Below are 24,165 nucleotides of genomic sequence, written 5' to 3'. Positions count from 1 at the left end.
CTCTTGACACAAATAATGTTTAACTCTTTTGAGGAGAAAAACTACCAAGGCTTGATGTTTCGTATACATTCTCGACATTACCCTATGACCCTGCGCATAATGGAATGTTAGGGGTCATTTGAAGGTCACCGCCACACAGACTACTTGCCGACTAGACGTACTACTCCACTGGCATTCGCAAGCTTGCCCAGACCCCAGAACCTGCAACTGTAATATCTTTATAATCTTCGTGGATTTCTGTCTTTCGTTGAAAATGGCTTCTTTAACATCTAACGAATGGTACACCGGACTGAAAGAATATTATGACAAAAACGCATCAAAACTGAACATGCCTCGAATGTTTGAAAAAGACCCAACTCGTTTCGACAAATTCAGGTAAAAATATGACTAACATGGCTATAACGTTACATGGCATGGTAACCTTGAAGTTGCACGACATTTTGTATTTTGAAAAACAGTAATTCATAAAGGTTGCAAAGTTGGCATTTACACCGGAATACGGTACAATGCACAGTGCTGAGTGCATATTATGTTGCAATATTTGGGTGAAGACATCCATGGCCATGCGATGCATGATGGCCTTGCACATTTTGTTTGGAACCTGGGCCAGGGAAAGCCGGGTATGAGAGAGATATATACCGTAGGAAAGTCGTGGCCAGTTTCATTTCCTTATAATCGGTACAACCGTTTCATCGAAACTACTATAAATTCACATAGAATAAATGACTGCATGTTTTGCAAAGTTTTTACGTGTAACTGTCAGTGTCACCGTAGTCGTGATCAATGTCGTCTGCAAGTTCCGTCACAAAATCGGGGGTAGGCGTTTCAATTTTTGCAAACAATAGTTTCAGAGTTCTAAAAAATTTGCAAATTGTTGCACGTTTCTTACTGTGTAATATTGAGTGCATAGTATTTCCAGCAGTAAATTGATAACTAGAAAATAAATATGTAAATCGTAAACATAGATATATCAATTACCATTGTACAATGTAGTATGATAGAGTATGTAAATTAATTAAAAATTTGGATATGATATTGAATTTTTTTCAACTACTGTCATGATGTTAGTTATTATTCTTTTGTATATGATAATCTATAAAGTTTGTGGTGTACTTATTTTTTTTAATCTGTTGAATTCGGAGAAAACATAGGATGACAGAGCCCTTAAAACAAAAACAAAAGTCTACACTGTGTCCATATAGGGAAGTTCCCCCTGTATAGTATAAATTTGCATAACAATTATATTTTGCTATGTCACAGCTAGCTGTAGCATGAGAAAGTGAAAACCCCATCTTCCTGGTACATCTAGCACTGCAAATTCTGACATTTCGAAATAAAATACTAACAAAGGTAAATTATCAAATATAGGTTATGTTCTATCATAAACAGTAAGACAGTATCCTCTCTCACATATTACAAATGGGAAAAAAAATTATTTTAAATTGTGACTTGATTTTAATTTTTATGACACTTCCTTGACAAGGAGGAACTCCATGGTATATTTAGTATGTTGTTCAAAAATGGCAATATCATGTATACCACATGTACAAAGGGTCATTGACTTCATGTAACTAATTTAAAACAAATGCTCAAATCAGTAGACACCAATCAGCACAGTAAGCTTTTGTTGCTGTGGTGATAAATGAATAGATAATGTAAATTTTTAGATATTAGAATTTATTGATTTTCTTCTATAACCAGCCACCTTCAGCATATTGAAGATTTTGCTGATAAACAATAATTTGTTCATATAACATGTATAATGACATGGCAAAGTAAATATGTTAACAGAACGTCTAATGAACTATTGATCACTAATATTCCTGAAGTGCTCATCAAACAAATTTCTCCCTTAACTTTATTGTTTACTTACTTACTGAAAATTGTATTTTATTTTTATTTATTTTTTAAATTTTATTTAAGTAATAACACATGCCAGTGAGGGCAATATCACCATTTAGTGCCTGCCCAAGGGTTGACACTCTTTACCAAAATTTTGATGATGCCCGAGCCGAAGGCTCGGGCATCATCAAAATTTTGGTAAAGAGTGTCAGCCCGAGGGCAGGCACTAAACGGTGATATTGCCCGAGCGCATGTGTTATTAATTTTATTACACCATCCCTCGTAAAGCTCACCTTTCTGTGTACGGACTTCAGCGTAAAATGTAGTCAAGGACTCGTCTAATGTTGCGGCGGTGAAAGTTTCCATTGCGCGTTCTCCATATCCAAATTTGGAACCGATATAATCTTTAAAAACAGAGACGGAATGATTGGTAGCAATTTTTGTGTTCTTACTGTCCAATCCTAATAAAATGTCATCGAGTTCTGTACCGGAAAGGTTTGCGTGTCTTACTGCGGCAGTCGCCATGTCTGAACGAAAGTAGTGAACGACAATTTGTTATGCGCAGAAGCAGTGCGCAGTGGTTCAAACAACTTCAGCGGGCAATAGTCCCGGGCATTAGTCTCTGCACGAGCGGGCAATATCATGTGATACGAGTCTGACCAATCACAGCCTTCAGAAGAACGCCGAGGTGTAATAATTCATTTTATTTTTGTTTTATTTATTTATTTATTTATTTATTTATATATTTATATATTTTTTTTTGAGGGGGGGGGTAATATTTAAAATTTGAGTCCCATTAATAAGAAGATGGGCATATGATGGGAAAGATAAGATACAAGAATACAAATGTGACCGTGACAAGTGAAGCATTCAAAGATTATAGGTATTGTAATGTGAGAACTTTTTCAGTGTGACTTGTGCTAAACATTTTAGTTCTTGAGATAAATTTAGGACTTTATTGAAAAGTGAAACTGTATTTGTGTGATTGAACTGTTAAAATTTTGTTTTAATTCAATATGTCACAGACTTGCAAAAATCTTGTAGTAATAACCAACAGAGTTTGAAATTTCAAAGATGTGACAGTGTCTATTTAGTACATTGTACTAAGTTATTCCAGTCATCATGAATTAGCAGGTTCAATTTTTCCATTATTTAGAGAGATTGATGCTAACGTCTGTTGGCATTTATTTCTGTATGGCACACTTTATTAAGCTCAATTTAAACTACAAGAAGTCTCATATTGTCATAAAAAATGACTTATTTTGTCATTGAGCCCTGTCGTATAGAAGAAAAGGTCAGTGGTTAATTATGCATGGTGATACAGTATTACTGTATGTGTGTCCTAATACTGATTGTAAAAGCAGACACACTGAGAATTGTGATAGTATAGGGATATACATGTGGGTATTATGGAGACCACTTTGTATTGATTTATGGGGAGGGAACTGGTCTGTAGCAGGGATCATTGGAAATACCAGATACATGGATATATAATGTAAGATTTAATGTATGAGCAATGAAAGAATACAAAAATATAGGTACACTTCTTTAACTTCCTGGGAAACAGTGCAATCCATGGTACCCTCTTCAGTTTATGCTTAACGTAACACCCTCTATTCTACCAGATTCTCATATTGATAGTAATGTAAGTTTTTATATAGCACTTTTCCCACTCCGGCCTTGGACCTATAGCAGCAAAGTAATTAACTACCCCAACTTCATGGGTGGTGGGGAGGGGTGGTATACATATTACAATCCATTGGACAGGAGCCTGTGTAAATCTATAGAATTAAATCCTTCACATAACAACCTCTATCCTTCAAGGTCCCTAGTTATACAGCTAGGTAGGCTGGGGCTCATGCAATCATGGTTCACATCTTGTCCAGCTTTCGCCAACCTGTAGTTTTTTTATGTGCAAACATTTTATATCACCCCTGGTAGAAAGAAGACTAAGCCATTCAGAATAAAATGATTGAAAGTAACAACTTGCACACTTATTCTTAGCTATTCAACCATAATGACTTGTAAATATGTGAGATCATATACCTGGCATTCCTTCTGCACACAGACAGGAAGACATAACAACTTAAGACATGTATAATTTTTCATGCCTATTCAAAAAATGATGAATCATGTATTATATATATACATGTATTTCTATAATAAATTGAATACTACTCATCATATACACATGTCTTGAAAGTGTAGACATCTAATATGTGAAAGACATTTGCAGGGTTATGCATTCTGTTTTTAGTACAACCAAGAGGGGGAGAGAGGTACAAGAGATGTCTCTGTACCTCTCCCCCCTCCTATCCCTGAAAAACAACTACAAACAATATCAGATTATTTAACTGAATATTTTCATTACAGAAAAGGAATAATTTGAAATCGAATGTAAAACTTGTAATTTTATTCTTTTTCCATTAGAATAATATTTGCTTTAGCACACAGGTACTACATGCGGGAATTGATTGGTTACCAAAAGGAGGTGGGGTCAGGGGTCAAGGGTCAGTGCTTTTTATGGCAATGTTTTACACAAGTTATGTGTGTGTGGTGAAGTAGGGGTTTAATACCAGCAGATTAAAGAATCATAGCACTAGTAGACTTGGAAGGCAGAGCGAAAATTAAAATAATCAAAATAGTAGTTAGGATAGCAGAAATAGTAAGTAGCGTTAGTCCTTCAAGTCTACAGGTAGGCTATCGCGTAACTTGAGCGTGATATCAGTTTACAGCTTAGAATACTCTTGAGGAATTATCTTTGTTTTGCATTCCCAAAAAATCAGTTGAAGTAAATTTTAATCAAGCTATAAATTTGCATTTATTGTCATGAGAAATGTGATCGTTGATGTAGATGACTCTCGCAAATCACTTGTTGAATTAACACAGAATTTTAATTAGATTGATCCAAGCATATATTTCAATAAAACTGCCTTTTACATTTTTGTCAAAAGAATTAGACAGCATGAATGAAGAAAGCCATATCAAATTTGTAAGCCTTGAATCGTGAAATCAAGAATATTTCATCGCAACAAATAATTCATTCAGCCAAACTTTATTAGATAACTTTGAAATCCAATATAAAAGCTTCTTAGGCCTTAGGCTATATCCATGATCATGTTACAGCATTTGATTCTGACAAAAGAAATTATTAAACTGTGAAATGTTCTTGTAGAATTCTAAAAGATCACTGATTGAAATTGTTCAAGAGTGAATAGTGATGAATAACTCTTCCTGTAAGTTACCTGTTATTTTAATAGAACACATTTTGTATAAACTGTAGAATTTGTTATAATGTTGATATTAGTTATGGACAATATATGAAAACATTATGTACACATCACTATCGATCTGTCTTTTTGTAGATTTAGAGCATTCTTGTTCAACAAATGCTGACTTTATTTTAATTAGCACCCCTCCCCATAAGGGGGGGGGGGGGGGGGGGGGGGGGCTATTACAATGGGCGCCATCTGTCGGTCTGTAATATGTTATTTCTCTGACATGCAATATCTGATATCATTCAAACCCGGCACGAAGGTAACATGTCATATGGGACATATGCATGTCACTTTGTTTCGTAACATATGGAAACTTCACCGTATCCTGACCGTATTTTGTCGTTAAAAATCATGATTTACTGTGTAACTCGAAAACTCTAATACATAGAGATTCCATTCAAGTGTCTATCTCCATATTATAAGGTGTAAGTTCTCTTTTAAGACTTTGACCTTTGACTTTGCCTTTCTGTGTTGTGTCTCTACAAAGACTTGTTTTGAAATTGATAAAGTATTTGTGTCTGAGCTGTGTATGCATTACATTCAACAATTACACCATTAAAGTGTATGTATAACAGTTTTGTTGACACCGTAGTTGACTGTGATAATTCATGATGTGGATAATTGTACAGTTTAGAAATATATAAATTTAGTTTTACATAAACAGTGTGACTGTCCATCACATACCCATATGTACAGACCCTTTTGTTCCCTTGTATTGTTTTATATTTGGCATTTCTGCACATTGTTTATTTGCATCATTCATATCAGTGTCTTACCAAACTTACTTAGTTAACGTCAGTTATTTCTACTGAGTTGCAATCACTATATATTTACAAACAGTATGTATGAAATATGAGAGCCATGTAAAACTTTTTTCAGTGCAAAATAGGATGAAGACATGAACGCAAAGTCAGTGCTCCTTCGAGCAGTTTTAATTTCCCACATATGCATATTGTTACCCATAATCCCCATAATTATATAGCGGACCTGGTAGAAAGAGGATTAAAAGCATTTACCACTTGTGTTTGTTGGCAAAATATAATTCTTGACACTTTGTTTAAAGTATAATACATAAATACCAGTAACCATAAAATGTTTTACTGTGGAAATCAAGGTTTCAGCTTTAATACTATGATAAATCCAAACCAAACTATTTGCGATTACACAAGTGAATGATAGTGGTTCCTCTGTTTCATGGATATAAATCACCTGTGATCAAGATGGTGTAAACTCTGGATGTCCCAAAAAATGTCCAAGATCATGAAGTCATCAGAAATGCCACTCTACTGTGACTGAGTACAATTAAACTAACATCCGTTCAAAAGCTTATATCAACATGTAACACCAACAGTTTTAATTTGTGGCAGACTGAAATCATGATTGCTGCTGATGTATATGTGGATACCATTTTAAAACTCGAACTATAAAGGGTATTATTTTTAGACTTGCCTATTATTTATATCTACATCTTTGGTACTAAGTGAAAACAAAAAACACAGTAGTTTTTTTGTACTAATTTATGATTTACTGTAGAAGATTGACATTTTGCTTTCATCAGTGGACGTGTATAATTGATAAACAGTAAGGGGAAATCATGTACATTTTAACTACAGATGACATCAAACTCAGTGACAGGAATTTTATACTGGGTTCCCTTGCATCATTAAAAATCACAATCAGTACTGCTACAACTAGTCCTGCTAGCAGCTCAGTCAACGAAATGAATGTATCTATGGAGCAGTTATTTTTTTAAATGTGGGGGTCCTGAGTTCCAGAATACCGTCAATATATATAGCTTTGCAATGCCACAAGGAATGCTTTTAAAAAACAAGGACAAAAGGATAAGTCACCAAAAGTTAGATACTGTATAATAATGTATTTACTCTTATGTACTCATTTTCTTAGATAGATTCTCTGTGTGGGTACCAATCTGATTAAAATCTGATGTAGATGTCGGCTAATCGTTCATTGCTATTTTACCTTCGTTATTTTGTCTGAATTGACCTTCGTGGTACATGTTTACGTTTTTATACTGATCGCCTCCTCTACATCTGAACTGGTGCCCATGCCCACGCCGTTCTGCTCAGTGAGCAGCTATTATCGTTTGGCTCAAATGTACCAAAAGAGACACTCAAAGTAAAAAAAGTTTTGTCACATGCACTACTGTAGTTTCAAAAGAGTACCTCAGACAGTCAAGGTGAGGCTTTATTGAAAATGTCAGAGGATCTCATGCCTGATGGTAATAATTACTGGTATGTCTTTACATAGGCAGTTTAGTGACTCTGGTATTTCAGTTATGATCTCCAACATAGACTTTGAAACTGGAAGTTAATTCCATCAGATAATTAGGCCAGGTATATTTAGGTGGCACTGCTGCTGTATGTATTTTTGGAAGGTTCATTTGCGACAATAGTTTCACCCCAAATCTCTACTTGAACTTTTAATTTAAATGTCAGATTTTTTATTATTTTAAATAGTATTATTTTATGCGATGTAGACAAAAATTTGGAAAGAAATGTATCATGTGTGATACTAAGACTGGAAGATTCATCATGGTGTCTGAGTGGTTTCAAAAAAAGAAACAAGAACTAATCGGTCAGGCTAAGATTTTTATTACCTGTAAGAAATTATCATACGAAAGGAAGAATTATTTAAAACACTACAAGTATTACTTATTTTGTTGTAATTTCATTGTTCTCTTTGTGTATAACTTCTGTGATATCTTCTTTATTCTACTTTTTTCAGAGGTAGATAAATCTCATCATCATTTTATTCTTTCATCATTTTTATTTTATTTTTAACTCAGTTATGTGGCTGCATTTGCTGAAAAAATTATCAAACCCTATCAACATCCTCAAAATTTTACAATTCGATGACAAATGATTGACAAATTTATTACCACTCTTTACAAAAAAAGAAATCAAGTTAGTACACTAAAAGGTCCACATTAGTTGTGAAAAGCTGTTGTTTGGCAGAGTTATAGAAAAGTTGGTACAGAAGGATCCCTGTAATCCTTATTAAGATAACACTAATGCAGTGACCTGGAATTGAAACATGGGCCTTGAACAACTTGTAGACATATCACTCTACTAATTACCGCAATATCCAGTAAAAAAAAATTGATGTATTTGTAGTGGGCAAAAATTGCTAAGAAAACAGTGAAAGTTGTAACTACTGGGGGCTGTAAAGTCGGTAATATTGAAAATAATCCTGGACAGCTCAAGGAACAACATGCACATGGTATGTTAATCCAGATATTGAAGAGTACTAGGTCATGAAATGCCTGTCTGTTCATTTGTAACATTTGCCTTCAGGATGTTTGGATAGTGAAGAGGGAAGATAATCAACACTTAATTGACAACATTGTCTCACTTTTACCATCAAGTGGGTCAGTTTCACTGCAAGGGTTAATTTGTCTGACAGTTCTAACTGTATTTCATAGGTTGTTACTCTAGCAATAGAGGTTTCATTTAATATGATGGTACTACTCTGGCAATCAAGGTCTCGGTTTACCAAGATACTACGCTGAGCAATCAAGGTCTCAGTTTACCAAGATACTACTCTGGCAATCAAGTTCTCGGTTACCAAGGTACTCCTCTGGCAATCAAGGTCTTGGTTTTACTACTCTGGCAATCAAGTTTGAAAGCTTGATTGAGATAGTTTACTTGCTTGAAAACTGTTTTCAAAATTGAGGCGTCAATTTTCTAATACCCCGGTAAGTTCTCCATTAGCATTATGACATAACATAGACACATGTCTCTGTCAGATCTTCATCAAACTATAAGGCCTCTGTTTGCAGCAATGTTAAAAGACATTCCCCAGCAGACATCATTTTCTTCAAGCAAAATACAACCCATAACACCAAAGTAAAGCATTTTCTGTATCTACCACAATTGTTTATGGCATCCGTATCAAGTGTAAAAGTATACTGTTTCATTTGCTAATTGACCACAGTAGAAAGACCACATGTTAGGCTTTTAAATAAGCCAATTGAAACAGTACACTTTTACACTTGATATGATTATGAATGCTGTAAACAAGTGTAGCACATATTATTTCTGTGTTACTCATTGTAAATGCTCAGACTTGTAAGAATGTCCTAAAGTATGCGTGTGATATCAACTTTGTCACTACCATCCACCAACAGCCACAGATACTAATTTAAGCTTTGTTCAAAGACTTGGTTTGTAGTAATCTAAAATGGAATGCAATATCTCACTGGACAAGTTGTCTATCAATTAATTTCACAGGGCATTAGCAATGAAGAGTTATCCTAACTGATATGTTTTCAGAAAACATTATTCAGTACTCCAGAGTGAGATCTCTCAACATTTGAGTTGTCAACTCTCAAGTTATTTATTATCTGAAATAAGCTACTTTCAGTTTGATAAATTATGTACGTAGAACTTTAATATTAATAGTTATTTTATCCTAAGACAATGTCAGATCTGAAGTTTTTTCCCATCCCTCTTGAAATCTAATATTGGTTTATTATCATACAAGAATGTACAGCTGATGCTGCTACATGTGAACAAAATTCAAATCATTGCATACCTCAGATATTCTGTCTGCAGTTTTGCCATTACAACGGTTGCTCTGTTTACATAAAAGAGTATTCCGGTTCACTTTCACATGAAATACTTTTTATCGAAGTGAGTTGTTCAAAAGTCATGGAGAAAGCGGTAGTGTACCATTGACAATAAAAACATGAAAAGTTTTGTCAGACTCAGAGACAAAGTTTCACTGCTTTATTTCATAGATGAACATATAAATGTATAGTTGTTGTTAACACTTTGTATCAATCAGTGCAATCAAGGCACCAGACTCAATAATGTATAAAATATACCCTCTGGGAAACATACATTTTACACACCACAAATTCTCAATATCTTGTACGTGCAAGGAAGTATGAAGATTTACAATAGCATTTAATACAAATTCATATATTACAGTATTCAAACTTTCAGTAGTCTAGCTGTATGTTGGGCTTGATTGTTTTCTCTCTCTCTCTCTCTCTCTCTCTCTCTCTCTCTCTCTCTCTCTCTCTCTCTCTCTCTCTCTCTCTCTCTCTCTCTCTCTCTCTCTCTCTCTCTCTCTCTCTCTCTCTCTCTCTCTCTCTCTCTCTCTCTCCCCCCCCCACCACCACCACACACACACATACTACATGTAGTATAGTCATAGTCAAATCCCAGAGTCAAATGGACAAATTCTACCAAAAATCTAGCTAAATCTCCTGCTGGAAAAGAGTGAACAGCACATGTCAGTAGTAATCCATCACACACTGACAGGTGGTTATAATTGGTTATTTTTGTTTACTTTTACTACAAACTAAACGTCCAGTCTTTAAAGTAAGTTACCGTGAGAATGCAATAATGTAATCACATTTACAAATCATCAAAGTAGTACTGTTTTTGGTGATCAGAACAGAATCTTGTACTAGAAAAAGTCATTTGACTATACGGCATAGAGAGAGACCATCGCCCATAGTAAATGAGCCCACACATATAGTTCTAGACTATCTCTAGGGCAACCTATAATTGACTTCTGTAGAACCGCATCAGTACATTGGTGCAATACAATGGTATAGGAATAAATTATAGTGTATTATTCAAGATGCAGTATAGTTTGAATTAGGCTGACACTCTGATCAGTTACAATACAATGGGGAAAAATGACATGTCATGCAAGCATGTCATATGCATTCCAACCAGTCAAACCATTCCGTGGTGCTCACATCAACCCATTCTAACTGTTGTGAGATTCTTTTCTGAAATACAGAGTATTTTTGATAAAATCGTGTCAATAATAATCTTTATTCGTCCAAATAAATTCGGAAATTTGTTGAATGGTCACCACAATAGCAGCGCCCTAGTGCCCTAGTGTAGAAGAAGCAGGAGGAAACCGGAATACCCATGTTCTAGAACGTGGAATCCTTAGAAAGCATGGGCATTATTAGACCTCGCAAAATCTGAAAAAGTTGTGTTTTTTCTAATTCTTTAATAGTTGAAATAATATTCATTATCAGTGGAATTTTAAATTTCATGGAAATGTACATGGCTGTAGTGCTTTATGATAAGAAAAAAAAATGAAATAACCAAAAATCTATCGCCTACAAACAAATATATGTCTAAAAACAATTTTGTTGTCTGTATTTCTATAAGTATAAGGTTATTTGAGGTTATACACAGTATGTGCAATTTTAACCCTATTACAGTTGATTTATATCATACATAATCAGTCTTGGCACCTGTTTTTCATTCTTTTATACCACAGTACTATTTTATCAGACAGGATAAATCCCTATAATCTCATAGCCAGATGAAGTGCTATATCTGCAATGTTTTATCAAAATAACAACTTTTGCCATGTCATCTTGACTAGTGACAAATGCTGGTAGACTGCAGACATACAGAGTTCAATGACCTTTGTGTAATTTGAATGAGGTCATCAGAATTTGTGTAATGTCATCAAAGGTAGTGTGATGTCATCAAAATTAGCGTAATGTCATCAGACATTGTCAACTTGAAGATATGACATGCCTTGCAGATATGTGTGGGCTTTGTTATTGCAACAGTTGTAGTATAAATATGTTATTAGCACAAAAGATGGATTATTCAAGGCAATATGATGTAAATTAAATCAATTGTTATGTAATTTAGAAATGAAAATTTATAGCCATGGTACAGTGTCTGTGTGTCTTTTTGTGTTTGTTGTACACAACTTAAACTCAAAAACCATCGGGCGGATTGTTTTGATATTTGCTGGGGATGGTAGTTTTGGTGTCTAGTTGGGAAATTGTGCAATTGACAATTATTGCACCAAAGATTTGCGTTTTGGGTCATAAAATGTGAGTTTTAGTGAAAAAACTTAAACTCAAAAACCACTTCACAGATTCGCCTAATATTTGGTGAAGATGTTGATAGGGATGTTTACTCAAAGGATTGTTCATGACATGGTGATCCCATCAGTGATGTGCAAACAAAGAATAAAAATGTGACTTTTTGGTCAAAAATCTGTAATTAACTTTATGTCTACCCTTTGTCTATTTACAGTATCACACTGAAAACCGAAGCAGGAGATTTGTTACTGGATTATTCTAAGAATCTTATCAATGAAGAAGTTCTTGGTATGCTTATCCAACTGGTAAGTGATTGTAATTAGTCCGGTTACCCAACCCCACCTAGTTTTTCACTGTTGACCCTAAACTTTCTTTTTGTATTCAAGAAAAAAATGGTGCAATCGTGAAAATTGTGAAGTCTCACAAGAAATAGTGGATGCAGAAACTGACATCAACTTAAAAACACAATATAAAACTGTTCTTCTAATCTGTAATGGCTGTACATCTGATGAGAAGAAACCAATAACACAGAGATCATATGGAAAACATAACTACCTGAACTAGACACTCACATATGAAAAAAAGAATATGATATATATATATAAAATGAAATAAAGAATCTACCTATTCCATCTATTCTAAAATTGAGCGTTATCAGAACCACACAATTGTTTTTGTTAGGCCTTATTTGAATTTTATTTCATAAGACCAGGTTCATCATCTACCATATAATTATTAATACAATAAATATTGGACCACATGGCATTAGAATTGCAAAGAGAGTAATGCGTTCCTTCTGAGTAAAAAAACTTTGTACACGAAATTGACCAAAGAAATCAGAAAGTTGAAAATTAAAATTACTCCTTTTGCCATGAACTTTCTTAGAAGTGAATAAAAGACACTTCCTTACATATCTTTTATTATTAATTGTATCTTTTTTCTTCTACAAGTATGATATATTCAGATGATGTTTTACATATCTAAACAGCATCATATCATTATTTGTTTGCATTTCAGGCCAAGTCTACAGGTCTTGAGAAAAAACGAGAACGTATGTTTTGTGGCGAGAAGATTAACTTCACAGAAGACCGTGCAGTTTTACATATTGCATTACGTAACCGATCTAACAAACCAGTCACTTTGGAGGGGCAGGACGTTATGCCAGATGTAAATGATGTCTTGCAGAAAATGAGGCATTTTACAGAGGTAAGAAGGTTGCTGAACCAAGTTATACACATTTCAACTGAAAAACAGATGAATCATTTCATAGTATACCCAGGTTGTTCCATGCCACAACAGTACATGTATATATCATTGGTTCTGAAGTGCTCAAAATAAGAGTCAAACAATTCTGAATTGTCGGTATTTTCCCTTATCCTCCTGCTTGAAAATTAAACATGTTCAGGTATTATGTTATTTTCATAGACCCTCCACCCACATGGGTGGAAGGTCTATGGTTATTTTCCAATAGTTTTCTTCATTCAGGTGGAAAATTCTCATGGCGTGTGTTTTGTCTCTTCATTTTGTTTGGCTGAACGAGAAAACATATCAGGGAATAACATACACTTTGGACTATGATGGCACAAGTAGACATCTATTACATGTATCTCCAGGGCTGTTATGTAGCAATTATTTCCCCCACGGCTAATAACACCACGAAGGGTAATATGACAAGTACAGTACTAGTACTAATGCCCAAATAAGGTCAGGCAACATGTGTTTTATACACATCGGTACATAGATTATTCTTTTCATAGTCAAAGTAAATCCCTGATGAGACTTCTGTGCTATGCAAATATTACACTAAGGAAACTAGAATGTGAATAGTGCCCCCTGTATGCAAATTGCACTGTCGGTCAATAGTCCATACCATGTGACACAAGCCAGCCAATTACTTGAGGATATATGGAAACAGTGTTTAATAATATCTAATGATTTATGATGACCACATGTATTAAACAGTTTATGTGTATAAAATGTTATTGAAGAGATGACCAACATCATGAATCAGTCATCAACAAATTGTAAGAATGTGGGGTGCTTATAAGGTTTGATCACTTGGCAATCAATGCTTCAGAAAGTATACCAATATGAATGAGTTGAAAGTAAAAACAAAAATTGTGAAAAAAATAGTTTGTTTCATAGGCTTTAAAAATGATTGTGAAACTTACAATATTTAGTACCTATCCCTAGGGCGATGATATGGTATTCTCCTTTAGTATAGAGAAGTTGAACTAAAAATGGTCCTCATAAAGTACCATATAGAGAGAAATGAAATATGAAATCGACTTCCTCAATGTAAGTTGCATGTATCACATTACATGTCATGGCTTCTTAGTTACATCAGTTGCAGTTTTTTGGACCATGTATAGCTTTGAACTTCCTTCTGAAACACAATGTTTAGTTTTACTGGATGCAAGAATGTATGATGGACAAATTCAGAAAATTCAACTCCATGTATTTTAAAAATAAATTTCATGTCAAAACATATCATATATTTCAGTAGTTCGGAGAAATGATATGGAATGGTGTACAGTCATGTAGTCATTAATTTTACTTTTTTGAATGTACTTCAAGAACAAAATATTTGACTCGGTATTCTTCCAAGAGTTTCATACAGTTTTCTCTGCAGTAAAAGAGCTTGATCATGTTTGAGAAACTACACATTGACTAAACTTGTCAACTCTATCTTGGGAGATTCTATACTCACTTCAAATTGATATTCATAGAATTTACTAATTTGAAATGAATTTCATGCAAGTATTTCATTAAAATAAAATTAGTGTCTCAAGATGGCCTGTACCCCTTTAATTTGACCTCAAGAATTCAGTGGTTCATTGCATCGAACATTCTTTACTGTTCAGTCAGTTTGGAGTAGGATATCTGTATGGTAATTGTATCTTGTGTGTTTAACTTTTCTTACAGTCAATCCGGAGTGGAGAATGGAAAGGGTATACTGGTAAATCAATTACTGATGTAGTTAACATTGGTATTGGTGGATCTGATTTGGTATGTTAGTACATGAAATATCTTCTACTAATTCGTGATTTCAATTTTATCAAAAGAATTCAAGTCCAGACTAGGAATGGAAAACTTGATTTTGGTGGATGGCGAAATCTATAGTCCATCAAAAATTGGCCACCCAAATCTTGCAGCTCCATCAAAAATCATGTTGCAAATAAGAATGAAATAGCAGCATCAATGCCAAGTATTTGAAAAGTAGTAGCGGAGTGGAAAGACAGTTTGAATCTTCACCTAGTTTAAATCTTAAGTAGGTGTTTTCAAGAAATTTATCAAATAACAATTCTATATAATACTGGCTAAGTTTTGACTTGTAGAATAATAGTTATATAATTAGTTGACAAGTGTTTTATTTCTTTTCATTTCTTCCACTCTATATGAGGAGACAATGATTTACCGTTACTATAATTTCTGTATCATAGTACTAACTATTACTTTTATCATGGAATGATGACATACAGGGTCCTGTTATGGTAACTGAAGCATTGAAGCCCTTTGGCAATGGTCCACAGGTACATTTTGTCTCCAATATTGATGGAACACACTTGGCAGAAACAGTGAAAAAACTCAACCCTGAAACTACACTGTTTGTTATTGCTTCTAAGGTGAGATATTGTTTCCATTTGTTTAAAATTACCACGTTAGTTTTGTGTATTCTGAAAGATTATACATTGTCATTAAGAAAGGAGCTGAACAGGCTGAGAATACCCATTATTTATTTGCCAAAAGGACACTAGTGTATATTACAGCATGTGGCCAACCTCAGTTCTGGTCAAAAAGGGCTCCTGAACAGGAATCCTAGCAGCAAAACTATACAATCTTTTGTTTTTTTAATAACCAGTATATGGCATATTGTAAGAAGTCAGTTATATGAACTTACCAAGTACCATTAGTGTCATCCACTGAGTGATAGCGATCTCAACCAGTTTGAGGATAGTTTGGTATATTCCCGGTTTGTTTATGAGCTCGAGTGAAAAATCAATATCCAATGCTTTGTTAGCTTATGGCAAATAAAGTTATTATTGTTATTATTATTATAATTATTATATTACATAATTGCCATGCACATTGGAACATCGTGTAAATAGAGTTTTGCATACTTCATAATTTGCCATACCCATCAAGTATTGAAATGAAAGTTTGACACATTAGTCATTATTTTCCTTACTCTAATATTACAAGTTTGTCTTGATTTCAGACATTCACAACCCAGGAGACTATTACAAATGCCACCTCTGCCAAGTCTTGGTTCTTACAGACAGCTAAAGATGAAACTGCAGTGGCCAAACACTTTGCAGCTCTCTCAACAAATGCTGTAAGTTATAATGTATTCTATTGTCATCTCTGTGCTGTTATATTGTATATCTGATGATGTCATCTTTATGATTCTTGTCATGAAATCAATACTTACAATGGTACTGTTTCAAATTGTGCCAGTGAACTGAGGTTCAGTAGTGCTGTAAGCACAGTGAAGGTTCTAACTGTCTGTGCAGTATGTACAACTTACTACCAAACTAGAGAGAGTTTAGCATTTCACACAACTTATTTTGTTACAAATCACTAAAACAAACTACAGACACTGATAGCATGCATGAACATAAAGTGTTACTTAATATCTCACTTTGAACACAAATAAACAGTTTTGTGTTTGATTTGGCAATGATGTTAATTTGTGTTCACAGTGAGATTAAATATAGAATTTTATATGCTTGCATGCTCAGTGTCTGTATTTTGTTTTATGTAATTTATAACAAAAAACACTAAGATATAATGAACGGCATGTCACCTAATTAAAATGTAACAGTCTCTCTAGTTTGGTTGTAGAATTGAAATAGACATTCAGCTGATTGCCATTCTTGGTTTGGACCATTTACTCCATATTTTGCCAACCACTACTGGTCTGTTATACAATTTACACCCAACTTCCTCTACACTTGGTAGAAGGAGATGATAAATTAATCTGTTCTGATGTCTGCATTTATGTCTAAATTCATGATTAAAGTTCTACACAGCACTGTTGTTCTACACAAATGACAGCAAATCTTTCACTTTTGATTTTTGAAAAGGATTTTGTCATCCTCTAACTATTATTTTTATCTGATTTTCTCTCTCGGATGTCTGAACACTTGACTATGTTCTACACTTTGTCAAAATCTTTCACTTCTGATCTCTGCAAAGGATTTAGTTTTCATATAACAAATTGTAGACAGTGTTTCTGTAAGATTAGACATGTTTAATATTCAAGTTACATCACAAGAAACCAATTAGCTAGTAGTTTTCATTTGTTTTCATACCATCATGTAATAATTGTTAGTTTGGATGCCAACATAACTAAACCACTTTTGGTCAAAGTTCCTCAATCAGCACAAAAAGTTGTTCATCCAATCAGTGAACCCCTACTGTTATAGTGACGTAAACAGTGTATAAGAGCTGACAAATATACCATATTGGAGGGACTGTGTTATTGGTTAGAATTTTGTGATTTATTAACAAAGACATGATGTTAATGACTGTGTTGGTGGCTGTGGATGAATTTTAAATTGCATTTCATGCATCTCAGGACTTCTAGAGTAACGACTTTGACTATACTGTGAGTGGAGGTGTAAATGGTAATGATACCGTATAGATACTATACTGTGCGTGGAGGTGTAAATGCTAACAATACTGTATAGGTACTAGATTAAAAATAATTGTCTATTCATTTTTATTTACAGGAGAAAGTACAAGCCTTTGGCATCGATAAAAACAACATGTTTGGCTTCTGGGATGTAAGTACAACATGTTTTTATTATTCCCTCATGGCTAATTAAAACTTATTAGGATATTTGTCATTTTCATCCCTAGTGAAGAACTCTTGGAAATAGTTTTATCCCTCCAGGTGTATTAGTAAATGATTAATAGCTAAGTTTGTTAAATAACATGTAATTTGTAGTGAAACAAAAAGAATTGATGACATAAACCCCATTGGGTAGAATTCAGATATGATATTGGGACTGTCATAACTTGTTTTATGATTTGTATTGGTTTCTGTGAAAGTCCCAGTAGATAGCGGTATGATGTGACTTCATTATGTTGTTTAGTTGCTGACACAAAGCCTATCAGCATTCTATAAATTGACTGTTGGCAGACTACAAGACAACTATGGTCTAGCTAGGCTGTCTAAGTACTCTTTACACACTATTTGCTAAGCTTACAGTACAGGACAAGAAATTAACAAACTGGTTAAAAAAGTTTTAAGTGCATTTATGGTGTGCTGAAGGGTTTGCTCGGTTGGTGATCATACATGATTTAGCAAGTACAACAATATAAATGAATAGAAGATAACAACAACAAATTAGGAAAAATTATATTTCCAGTTTCATTTACTGGAGCTGTAATCAATATTAATATCTGTATTATTTTATCACCACACTCATTTCGCCACCATTGTAAATAGCGCCCTCTCGTGACAAATAAGTGATATAATATTTGTCATGTCAAACATTGTTTATTGACATGCCATAGAGGTAATGTAGATGTCATAAATTATTCTAAGATCATACCATGTTTTCATCATGTATCAAGTACTGTAAACCTGGAAAGTTTCACTACAGACTTATTTTCGCTTATTTCGCTAGAAAATAAAAAACACAAAAAAATAAGTAGTGACCTTTTTGTACATGAACACAATGTACCAGTCTTGTAATTAGTAAAAATTAGCCTTTAAGAACTCGATGAGGCTACTAAATTCACAAAAAAATTTTGTGGCGAAAATATCTCTGTTTACAGTGTTTCTCAGTCTGGCTGGAAAAATTCAAGCCATTATTTTATTGCGTACTTATGACAGCACCATCAAAACAATGTACATATACTTATTTTTGATGATATCTTTCCCAGTGGGTAGGTGGTCGCTATTCCCTGTGGTCTGCCATTGGTATGTCCATAGCTTTATACATTGGTATGGATAACTTTGAATCTCTCCTTGCTGGTGGTCATTACATGGACAACCACTTCAGAACGGCACCACTAGAAGCCAATGTTCCTGTCATCTTGGCCATGCTTGGAATCTGGTATAGTAACTTCCATGGTGCTGAGACCCAGGCAGTGTTGCCCTATGATCAGGTCAGTTTTTGTTGAAATGTTGGAGGTTTTTCATGCATTGCTGGATGTGCTCTGGAATACATAAAGTATTGATCTCATAGTTCAACTGTTGGCTAGTAATCAGTAATTGTGTGTTTCAGTACATGTTCAAGTGTGTTGCATATTTGCTTATCTTTACCCATTGTCTTTGATGATTTGTTTGAGTATTTTCACATGCACAGGTTTTGCTGCCTATCTTTTATTAATGTCAGCATATTTGCCTAAATTGCCTAATATCTGTAATAGTCCCTTTCTCTACTCTTGGAGACATGCAGCATATTTGCCTAACTTTACCCAATATCTGTAATAGACCATTTCTTTACTTGTGCAGCATATTTGCCTAACTCTACCCAATGTCTGTGAAGGTAATTTCTTTGCTTGTGCAGCATATTTGCCTAACTCTACCAATAACTTTGATAGTCCATAGTGCAGCATATTTACCTAACTCTACCCAATGTCTGTGATTGTCCATTTCTTTACTTGTGCAGCATATTTGCCTAACTCTACCCAATATCATCTTCAGTATATGCACAGATTTGCAGCCTATTTCCAGCAAGGTGATATGGAATCCAATGGTAAATACATCACATCCTGTGGCAACAAAGTGGATCACTCCACAGGTCCTATTATATGGGGAGAACCAGGAACCAATGGGCAGCATGCATTCTATCAACTCATTCATCAAGGTAGGTTTAGCAGCTCACCCACATTTACAACCTATGCCACCCTGCCTATGGTATGAAGTATTCCATCGGTGATGATGATGATACATTTTATATCTGTGTCTCAAAGTGTTTTAGAATCAACTCTAGTCAACCAATTCAATTTGGATGTTTGTTCCACTGTGGTTGTATGCAAAAATGGAAAAAATTCTTGACTCCTGAGAATGCTATGGTTATGCTTTCAGATCAGTAGATTCAAATGTAAAGCATGTTTACCAAAGCAGTTTAGTGTGTCACTATATAAATCATCCTAGGAGTGTCATGTCTTGCATGCACAAAATATCGTGGAATATTAATCTCAGAACTATCCCGTTAAAATTATTGACATTTAATTTATAGAAATATACATAACAAGAATTTAAGGTTTATACACCCCAAATTTCAAATTATTGTATCAAAGAGTGTTTTTTTTATCATCCAGGTATAAAGTTGATAATAGATTAATTATGAGTGACAACAGTTTTAAAGCATCAAATGTCGCCCTCTTGAGGTGGGGAAAACGTGGCACTGTATTTTAGTGACATGAGTGAGAAATGTTTTCTTTTTTGTAGGTACTCGTTTGATTCCCTGCGATTTCTTAGCTCCAGTGGAATCTCACAATCCAATCAGCAATGGTTTACACCATGAGGTATGTATAGTGTTAGAGTTACCATTTTTATCTTGTACATGTACTTCAACTGAAGTGATTAGTGTGTTTACGTTTGGGGTTTTGTCGGTCTATTTTATATGTCAAACCAAAGCTACAATTCCAAGAGATAACATCACATCACTTCAACAAAGGAGATCTATATCTGACACACTTTTCACAGTTTTAACTACAACTTGCCCCTTACTTGGAGTAAAATGTAGCAGTTCTTTGATCTGTGACTCTTTTATCCTCCACCCAGATTGATGCCAAATATTTAGAAATGTTGTGGCTAAAAATTTAGAATCAAAAGTTAATGGCAACAACTCAGTTGCATGTGCCTTGAAGGAAATCACATGACTGTCATGTGATCCACTGGTAATGGCTGTCAATATGAATGAGATGGTAACTGGGGATTCCAATAGCAACAATTTGAAATTGTCACGAGACATGTTTTTATCTGTTATTTGGTAGATTTTGATGTTTAGACCATAAGTTATCTTTCTATTTTCCATGTTGTATGTACAGAATAATATGAAATGTATCTATCCCAAACATACTTGTATCCAATTTATTGGTAGATTTTGATGTATCCATCATAACTTGTCTTTTTCTGTTGTACATACAGATATTACTTGCCAATTTTCTAGCCCAGACTGAAGCATTGATGCGTGGTAAGTCTAGTGAAGTAGCCAAGGCAGAATTGGTTAAGGAGGGCAAGTCTGATGAACAAATTCAAAAGATATTACCACACAAGGTAGGCATATACACTAGATTTAAATGTGGTGTATAGGTGATTTGTTTTATCTTGTTTATTTCTCTCTTATCGTCCATCTGTGATAAACTTCATATGTACTCAAGGATCTATTTACCCATGACTTCTACAGAAACTTTGTTTTCATTCCTTGTACTGATAAATACAATTTACAGCTGAGAGTTGTGACATGGTGGAGGCTTTTGCTAAATGTATCTGGTATATTTTGGATGAGACCCAACGTTTCTTTCTTAATGTTTTGATGTAAAGTTGCACAAAACATGAAATCTGACTGCAAAGGGTAGACTAAGACCTTGCACAAGTAATATGCAAATAAGCCTTCGCTGGAACACTGGCCCAGTCAGAGAGATTAAAAAAAATCATTAGTTACCACAGGTTATTAATGTACAACAATTGCAAAGTAACCATATTTGTCTTGTGTTCATTTAGGTGTTTGAAGGCAACAGACCTACCAACTCAATCGTGTTCCAAAAGTTAACGCCTTTCATGCTGGGTGTTCTCATTTCTATGTACGAACACAAGATATTTACACAGGGTGCTATCTGGGATATCAACTCATATGATCAGTGGGGGTAAGTCTGTGTATGAACACAAGATATTTACACAGGGTGCTATCTGGGATATCAACTCATATGATCAGTGGGGGTCTGTGTATGAACACAAGATATTTACACAGGGTGCTATCTGGGATATCAACTCATATGATCAGTGGGGGTTAGTCTATGTATGAACATAAGATATTTACACAGGGTGCTATCTGGGATATCAACTCATATGATCAGTGGGGGTAAGTCTACACAGGGTGATATCTGGGGTAAGTCTTGTAGAAAATTCTTTCCAGCAATATAATTGTTCATGATGGAACACTTGGATAAAATAACAGTTCAACACATAACATCACACCTTGCCATGCCAAACCACACCACACCACACCACACCACACCACAATGCACGTCATTTGATATCGCATTGCACCACTCCACACATCATATCATATCACATTGCACCACATCACACTACAGCTCACCACACCAATATGAAATTCAGCTAAGTGAGGCTAAGAGCCTATGAGCTGATCTTAAAAAAGTTCTTTAATCAAAGGTCCTAGGATTAGCATACACACTGAAAATTCAAAAATAATATGCAACTTCAGTATAACGTTTAACATTACAATGATGTGTGTTTTATTTTCAGAGTTGAGCTTGGTAAGCAGCTTGCTAAAGTGATCCAGCCAGAGCTGAGAGGACCTGAACCAGTCAGCAGCCATGACTGTTCTACCAACGGTCTTATTAACTTCATCAAGACTCACCGACATTGACTCAGTAAAATCTGAACCACTGTCAAGTTCAAGGATAAAAATCTGAAATAAAACATTTGCAAATAGTAGAACGTATACCAGAAAAAATACCTGCTTCCACAAATAAAACATTTACTTTAGCTGCCTTAGGGGTCTGTTTTTATGTCTAGAGAAATTTGAAACATCCAGAAATAATCAGATTTTTGCAAAATATAGTGATAGACTGATTTGTGCATGGATTGAATAATGTGGGTTTTTTTTAATGATTTACACAGAAAATGATAGATAATCAAATGAGTACAATATAATGAGTGGATAAATAGTTTATATATTTGGAGTTCAGAAACCCATCTGGATTGGGCATAGTGGTGTTGAAATCTTTCAAGCTATTGTATATAATGTGCATCGGATTTCAAATATAATCTACTAAAAAATAGTTCTGTTACTTTAATAACACACTGAATTAAGAATCGGTGTTTGAAATGCACTCAGTAAGAAGTGGTGGATTATTTTTTGAGTACATTTTGATCATAGTGTGATCAGATTTTTTGTGTAGTTTTAAAACACCCTGTCAAACTCTTAACAGTATTTGTTCTGACTGTATTTCATATATTTAACCAAGATTACTGATAGGTGACTGTTTATGTCTGATACATCATTGTCTGATCACCACTGAGTAGCCATTTTTCAAAAGAACAAAATAAAATAAAATGTGTATTCTTAGAAAAATGAGGGCTAAAGTTTTGATTGTCAATACAAATCATATGCTAGGATGTGGAGCACTCAACAAAACGACTCTCGGGGGTTTCTATGGTAAAATTATTTGCCTCATCTAAAATGAGAAACGCCAGTCTTCTAGTATTTGGCCTGGGAGACTATATCCTCAACTGTCACCTTGAAATGGTAGGAATTGATGGTTTGTGAAGGAGATGGCAGTACTCCATTAGTGTGGTCCTCACAAGCTGTCAAAAATATGTTTCTGAACAGCACTCCTAGTGGCCAAACTATACAATCTCTTTTGTCTTTCTGATAATTAGAATTGTGCATGGTTGATAAAAATAATGAGTTGTATGTTTATAAACATTAATGGTTATGCATTGCAATGAATTAGAGGAACTCTGTCAGGTTTTTCTCTTTGTCAATATGAAGGGTAATGTTGACAATTCATCACTTTCTGACATGTACAAATTGACATCTAACATTGGTGCAGCATGGCAAGTGATAGTAATGTTACAGGATGAACCACAGTACTACAAAATGAATCAATTTCAACAGAAGGGGGAGATTCAAAGTTAAAGTATTCCCAACAGCTTTTTCCATTAGGGTATCTAATGATAATGATGATATCATGGTAGATAGTGTTTCAGAAGAGGAAAACACCAATCCTACTACTTGTTACTCTATGCACAATAAATCATTTCACTGGTCAATTTATTTATTTATTTCTTAGTTTCCATTCTCATCTGGTTGAAGTGTTGCCACAGAGTTAATTGAATTTTTTTTAAAGTTGCCATTTTTTTAGCTATGATAAGTAACATAATCGAGATGTGCTCAAAATATTGCCATTACAGAAAGTGAACTGTATGTTTAATACTGTGTAAAAACTCAACCATTCATTACACAGTGCCTGGTGAATGTAATAAATGTG

The 24,165-nt window shown here is 34.5% G+C and overlaps 1 protein-coding gene across 1 annotated transcript; it reads left to right on the top strand.

Moving 5' to 3' along the window:
* The first annotated feature begins 158 nt into the window (after positions 1-158).
* Positions 159-24,165, top strand: LOC144438271 (glucose-6-phosphate isomerase-like). Its single transcript, XM_078127324.1, has 13 exons — positions 159-375; positions 12,173-12,263; positions 12,976-13,164; positions 14,884-14,967; positions 15,441-15,584; positions 16,178-16,294; positions 17,694-17,747; positions 18,856-19,080; positions 19,622-19,784; positions 20,372-20,448; positions 21,074-21,202; positions 21,650-21,792; positions 22,415-24,165. Exons 1-13 carry the CDS (start codon positions 254-256, stop codon positions 22,536-22,538), a joined length of 1,662 nt encoding a protein of 553 aa, XP_077983450.1. The 5' UTR covers positions 159-253; the 3' UTR covers positions 22,539-24,165.

Source organism: Glandiceps talaboti, chromosome 7, assembly GCF_964340395.1.
Source record: "Glandiceps talaboti chromosome 7, keGlaTala1.1, whole genome shotgun sequence".
In the NCBI taxonomy this organism is placed as follows: Eukaryota; Metazoa; Hemichordata; class Enteropneusta; family Spengelidae; genus Glandiceps; species Glandiceps talaboti.
The sequence above is the reverse complement of the archived record's forward strand: the minus strand, read 5'-3'. Positions and strand labels throughout refer to the sequence as shown.